The sequence below is a fragment of the Arvicanthis niloticus genome, chromosome 7, assembly GCF_011762505.2.
Source record: "Arvicanthis niloticus isolate mArvNil1 chromosome 7, mArvNil1.pat.X, whole genome shotgun sequence".
Lineage (NCBI taxonomy): Eukaryota > Metazoa > Chordata > Mammalia > Rodentia > Muridae > Arvicanthis > Arvicanthis niloticus.
The window spans coordinates 45,855,947-45,861,946 of NC_047664.1; the positions used below are offsets into that span (position 1 = coordinate 45,855,947).

The window sequence follows — 6,000 nt, forward strand, 5'->3', positions numbered from 1 at the left end:
AACAAAGCACCATATTGGGGTATCCAACAACTAGAATCACTAAGTCAGGCTTGCGCAATTATGTTTTCAGTGTGCGTGCTGTAGAAGCTGTGCAGGTATCTATTCTATTAGTAACTGCTCGCTCTGTATGAGCAAGTAAAATAATATTTCAATCTTAAATACAGGAAAAGAAAATAAATGAAATAATGAACAAACTACACATATGCATCTCATTAAACCTCTGAACAATAATTGAGTAATGGAAAACATTAGAATTTAGATTTTCTTTTCTCATATTGTACCACCTAACCTATTTTGGATTGAGATCTAATCATAAACCATCAAAAATATAACAGGAGATAGAAGTAATGAGATATCAACAATATCTCCAATTGCCAAAAGCTTTCCTTAACTGCTCTATAATTTTCATAGGAAGTTACCAATAGATGGGGCATTTGAGAGGGGATTTAGTTCCAATACTACTGAAACCTATTCACATTTCAGTATAAAAATCAGATATTACAATTGCAACCACTTAATTCACAGACAAGACAGTGATGGTTTTGAAAAAATCAATCAAGATAACTACTTCTAATAAGATATTTGAAATATGTCATTTAATCACTGAAATTAAATGGATACATTTTAAAGCTCCAATTGTTCAGAAACTAACCTGAAACATAAACCACTCTCTTTGTGTTATTATTTCCCTGTATTTCCCACAAAATGTGCTGCAACTGGCATCTAAATAGTTTCTTTGCATGGTGAACTGAAACATCGTGAATGCTCAAACTGTACTTTTATGAGTGCCTAGGGACCCTAAATTTTAGTGGTCTATTAAATGCCAGCAATTTCATGCTGCCTTGCATAAAACAGCATTCACATATTAGAGCACAGAATTTCCATAGCTACATTATACTTCTGTTCCAACTTCCAAACAAATAACTGAACAGAATCTAATCCAAATAATATTTTTAAATCCTTCCTGATATTTTTACATTTAATTAATACAATAGCAGTCAACAAATGTATAGCATTTGATTTTTTTTAAAGCTTTCTGGAATTTTATAAGCAACTATTGTTTATTCTCAAAAAAGAAAAGTGCAGAGTAACAGCAATAGAATAGAGAAATGTATAAACTTTTTCTTACCCCAGTGGACAGTATACTCTCATACTAGTTGCTAATGATAGCTAATTTCTTGTACATATTTCTGTGAGACTTATGTAACCTCATACAGGTAAGGTTCTATAGTCTCTTAACTAGGTTGTCCTGTGAATGAGACTTACACAATCTTGTACGTTTTATAGTCTCACCTGGTAAGGTAATCCTTCTCAAAAAGAAATCCAGTCCTATAGTCTGTTTGTACTGTTTCCCAAATGTCTCTTGAGCAAAACACGTAGCTAAGGAGGTCTAAAAAAAAATGGATGCACAGAATAGCAAAATTAATTTCTTTGTTTAAAAAAAATATATAAACATAAGAACACCTCTAAACTTATTAAGTAATCCTAACATGTATACTTTAATTAATCCAACAAACAACCTTTAGCAGTTCTAATTAGTCACAAAGGTAGAAACTCACCCTCCCCAGGAATACTGCACTTGTCTATAACCAGCAGTGGAAACAGCAGCCTAATCTAATCAGTTAAAGTTCATTAGGTATTCTGATTTTCAAGCTATTTCTCCTTGATAGAAATTAGACTCTGAGAATTGTAAAAGGGAACTAAAGCAACAAATATGATTAAGATCTCAATTTTACATATTGCTTCGATAAAATTTTCAGAGAACTCTTTGAAGTTTTCTTCTAAGGTTACATGCTCTGAGGAGAGCTGGATAGCTGTACTATTAGCTAATAATAAGAAACACTGATTAAGGAAGAGAAAGCTACTTGTACAATTTTTTTGTTTTTTTCTACAAGAAACATTGTATTCGTTTTTCTCTATACTTAAGACAGCAAAAATAATTATACAGAATTGTCATGATAATGTGTATCATTTAAATAAAAGGGCTAGCATTCTGAAATTAGAAGGAAACAAGCAAAATAACTATTATTTATCTGAAAACAATACTAACAACTCACAAGATATTATAAACAACATATATTCATGTTTTAAATAAAAGCTCTAAATTTCACTAAAGGACTCCAGGGCTTTCCTTTAGAGAGTCATTTCTAATAAATGCGAAATACACTCCTAGTAACAACTGAAATTATTCTAAACTCAGAACGAAGAATTTCAAATGCACTGTTCTTACTTAAAAGCCTATCCAAAGGTAGAGGAAGGAAGCAACACTAATCCTCAGGACAAGCTGTCAGGTTTTTTGTATGTTTTTTGATTTCTCTTTCTTTTCTTTTTCTTTTAGTCTTGTTTTATTTTAAAAGTCAGTTCTTTAAAATTTAGGATAAATGGTTAATCGTGATATTAGAACAGAAGTTCTAAAGAACCCTTGGCCATATTTCAAGTCCTTTTAGCAAAGTGAGCTACATTTCATTTACACAAGTGTCATATTTTTCCCACAAAGGACAATTTGCACACTCTAACTTCAAAGTCTTTAATATTCCAATAATGTGATTATAATAAATGTCTAAGATTTTTGCACCAAGTATTCATTGAGCACTTCCATATGAAAGATGTTCAACCAAACACTTAGAAATAAACTCACTACATGGATTATATCACTGAAGCTCGTAACAGTATCAAAATGAGAAACCAAAACAGAAGATGGAGCTATGTGTTTTTTAAAGATCTTTGGGGTTTCGGTCAGTTTTAATTGCTCCATTGAGTCTGGCAAACATAAAGCACCAAAGTATCTACAAAGAGGCTCAGTGGTCTAGAGGAAAATACCATTACTTACAATACTGCAAGTATTCTAACTGTTTCACATATGAATGGTTGAAAGATTTAAAAGTCAAGAAAATAAGGCACATGTACAACCTATTGTTAGTTGAGATATTTTTCATTTTCATTTAAGATTCTCTAATGTATTGTTTTTATATTCAGTAATATTCAGAAATGTATACAAGGGTGAGTGGGGAAGCACAAAGACAAGGAAGAAAAACAACAAAACAAAATTTATTTGAAAAATGCAATAATGAAACCTAATAAATACTTCATTTATTAATATATTATATATATATATATCTTTCCATATATATATATATATATATATATATATATATATATAAAGATTCTGAGCAAAGTTCTTTCCTTGAAAAAAAGATTTCTAGATTTTTTTAAAGCCTTGCCTTGAAAACTCTGAGGCAAACACAAAGCCTCAAAATCACAGAACTTCCAAATTCAAAGTAATAAAGTCATAATCTAGGTAGTAACATCTAGGTAGTAATCTAGGTTCTTAAATCATCTGACATTTTGCTATGAAAATGAGAGAATCAACGGCATCTGTGGGAGGCACTTCCTCTTCAGTTCTTTATCCTTAGTGTCATTTTTCATATTCAATAATTTCTCACAAGTTTCTGTATAAATGCCCTTCTTAGAGTGAACAACCAGCTATCATATCTGAAATATTTCTATTTGCTTGCTGATGTGTGTATATACACGGTGTTTCTGTTGGTTTGGGAAACATTCTTTATCCAATCTATACACCAAGAGGATACCAAAAAGGTATCATTTTATTTATTATAATAACAGAATATTTTGCTTCAAAAAAATCTTAAGAAATGTGTAATTAAATTGAAAATCTAAAACAGAAAGGAAAGACAAAAAAAAATGAACAAAGCATCTTTTCAGAAACTGCTACTGGTCTTTCCAGTGCTGTTCTTTATTGCTTCTACCTATGAGGATAAAATGCTGAGTGCTCAACTACTACAAAAACGGCAAAGAGTTAAATGAGGATGCAAATAAGAATGAAAGCAAGGCCAAGTTTTGTGAAAGGGAAAGAAAAGCAGCAGGTGGAGAACAGTGCTGTCAGTAATCTGAGAGCTGAACACACTGATAGGAAACGAAGTTTGCTGTGGTAATAATGGATCACAGTTAAGGTTCAGAGGCTCACTTCAGAAGGTATAGAGAAGGAAATGCTGTGACATTTTAAAATATATTACTTAAGAAGATAAAGGCTGAGTCAGGGCACCATAAAAAGATCACTCATTCTTCAACGCAGAATGACAACCCTAGCTCAACCATACAGAAGAGAAAAAAATTATACATTGTTCAACACTGGACAGAATTTTTAAACAGAGGTTAAAACTAATTACACTAAACTTGCAACAAAGGCAAAATAATGTATGACTTCTACATTTTTATATATGTGTACATATATATGCTATGAATAAATTTCAGCATGTATTAAATATTAGCAAACAAATGAGTAAAACTTTAAGGAAAATATCAAATATTTTAAATACTAGATGAGATATATTTTAATTTTAAAAATAAAAATAGTAGACTTAATAGGCAATCTGGGGGTCTTTGAGATAATAGTATAATCAAGTGTCATGGATTTAAATGAAAAACAAGGTCAGTTGTTCACTGAATTCAAATGAATATATGAAACAAAAACACAATGTGTGGTTCAAAAGAAAATCTAAGTAATGAAACCTATACAATAATCTAGCTTTCTATTGAATTAAAGTTGTGAAATAATGCTGCTGATGTACAACAATTTGCTTCTTCGAAAAGTTTGAGTGCATAATATTTCATGCACTTCCTAAACAAAAGCAGTCAAGCTGTTCTTTGCAAAAAAACAAACAAACAAAAACAAAACAATAGAATCACAAACAGTTTTCTTCAGTGCTCTACAGCCAAGCATCTTGGGAAACCAAGGAACGAGTTAACAGAAGACTCCAGATTTTGCAGAAGAATGAAACCTTCTGTAGCAGCCCTAGGAACCCAAATTTCAGAACCAAAGCACAAAAGCGTGTGCAAAGCTTCCTTCCGGGAATGATGCAAAAGCTGTCACCACAGAAACCAGGTCCAACTCCAGCAGGCCCAGATGCGGGAGAACTGTTTCCCATGAAGACCTAACGATGGCAGAGCAGAGGAAGAGAAACTTTAGCTACCTTCCCCAAGAGTGCTGCGGCAGGTGTGAGGGAGCCCAGACAAGAGGCTATACACCCACTTTATTGGGAAGGTAAACCGCAGTCCCTCGAAGACGCTGGGGACCCCCTCTCTAGAGCCAGTACCCGGCACTGAGGCAATGGTGATCCCATTACAGTTCACAACTTCGGGGGCGAGAGCTCCGGCCTAGGAGGTGGGGGGCTAACTGCCCGCGGGTTCTCTCCTGCACGCGCCCATTCATTCCGGCAACCAACGGTCACAGAAGGCTAGGTTTTGAGGCAGAGGTCCCTGTGTCCCCCCAGCCCCCCACCCCCGACATCCTGACCACCGCGGGAACTCAATAAATAGCAATTGAATGAGCGCTTGCACTGACTGGTGCTGAGAATGGAACTTAAGTGAGCGAGGACACTAAAAAGGCAGCTAAGGTGTACGGAGCGCACTCGGCCAGCGCACCGGCACCCTTCACCCTTCGTGTGGGTTTGGGTAGTGGTCCACCCCAGGAGCTGGCCTGGTCCGGCGGGCGGCGGGCACGCGCACAGGGCGCAGGCGCGAGGAAGGCCGCGGCCTGAGGCCAGCCAGGCCGAGTCTGAGTGAGGGACGGCTGAGGAGGACGCGGTGCTGGACAGCGCTCGGCTCCCCGAGGGCCCAACAGGCCTGACCCGACCACGATTCCTTGTAGCCCAGGGAGCCGGGCCCGCCGGAGGACTGACCTTCCCGGAGGTGCCGTCCCCCAGCACGACGATTTTCAGTTGCCGGTCCTGGCTCTCCTCCTCAGAGTCTGACATGGTGTCTGAGGATGCTGGCCCGTCCCCGAAGTGGAGGACGGGAAAGAGGAGGCCTCCGGGGACGGGGGTGAGGAGGCCGGCAGGCTGCGCGAGTGGATCCCCTGCCCCGGTGTCTCCTCAGCCCTGAAGGAAGCCAGGGAAAATCACTTACCGCCCGCCATCTTGCCCTCCTCCCCTCCCCCAGCAGGGCTCCGCCCCCAGAAAGCCCCGCCCCCGTACGTCACAC

General features: G+C 37.5%; 1 protein-coding gene across 4 annotated transcripts in view; it reads right to left on the reverse strand.

The window, feature by feature from the left end:
• Rab28 (RAB28, member RAS oncogene family) overlaps positions 1–6,000 on the reverse strand; it is a 73,312-nt gene extending 67,312 nt beyond the window's left edge. For 2 of the 4 annotated variants that reach the window (XM_034509142.1, XM_034509143.1), the window contains exons 1-2: positions 5,700–6,000; positions 1,294–1,390 (exon numbers count right to left, since the gene is read on the reverse strand). In XM_034509142.1, coding sequence (XP_034365033.1) covers positions 1,294–1,390; positions 5,700–5,774 — 172 coding nt within the window. In that variant the 5' untranslated portion in view covers positions 5,775–6,000. The remainder of the gene's footprint in view (positions 1–1,293; positions 1,391–5,699) is intronic. The other 2 variants (XM_034509144.2, XM_076938432.1) reach the window with 1 other exon arrangement.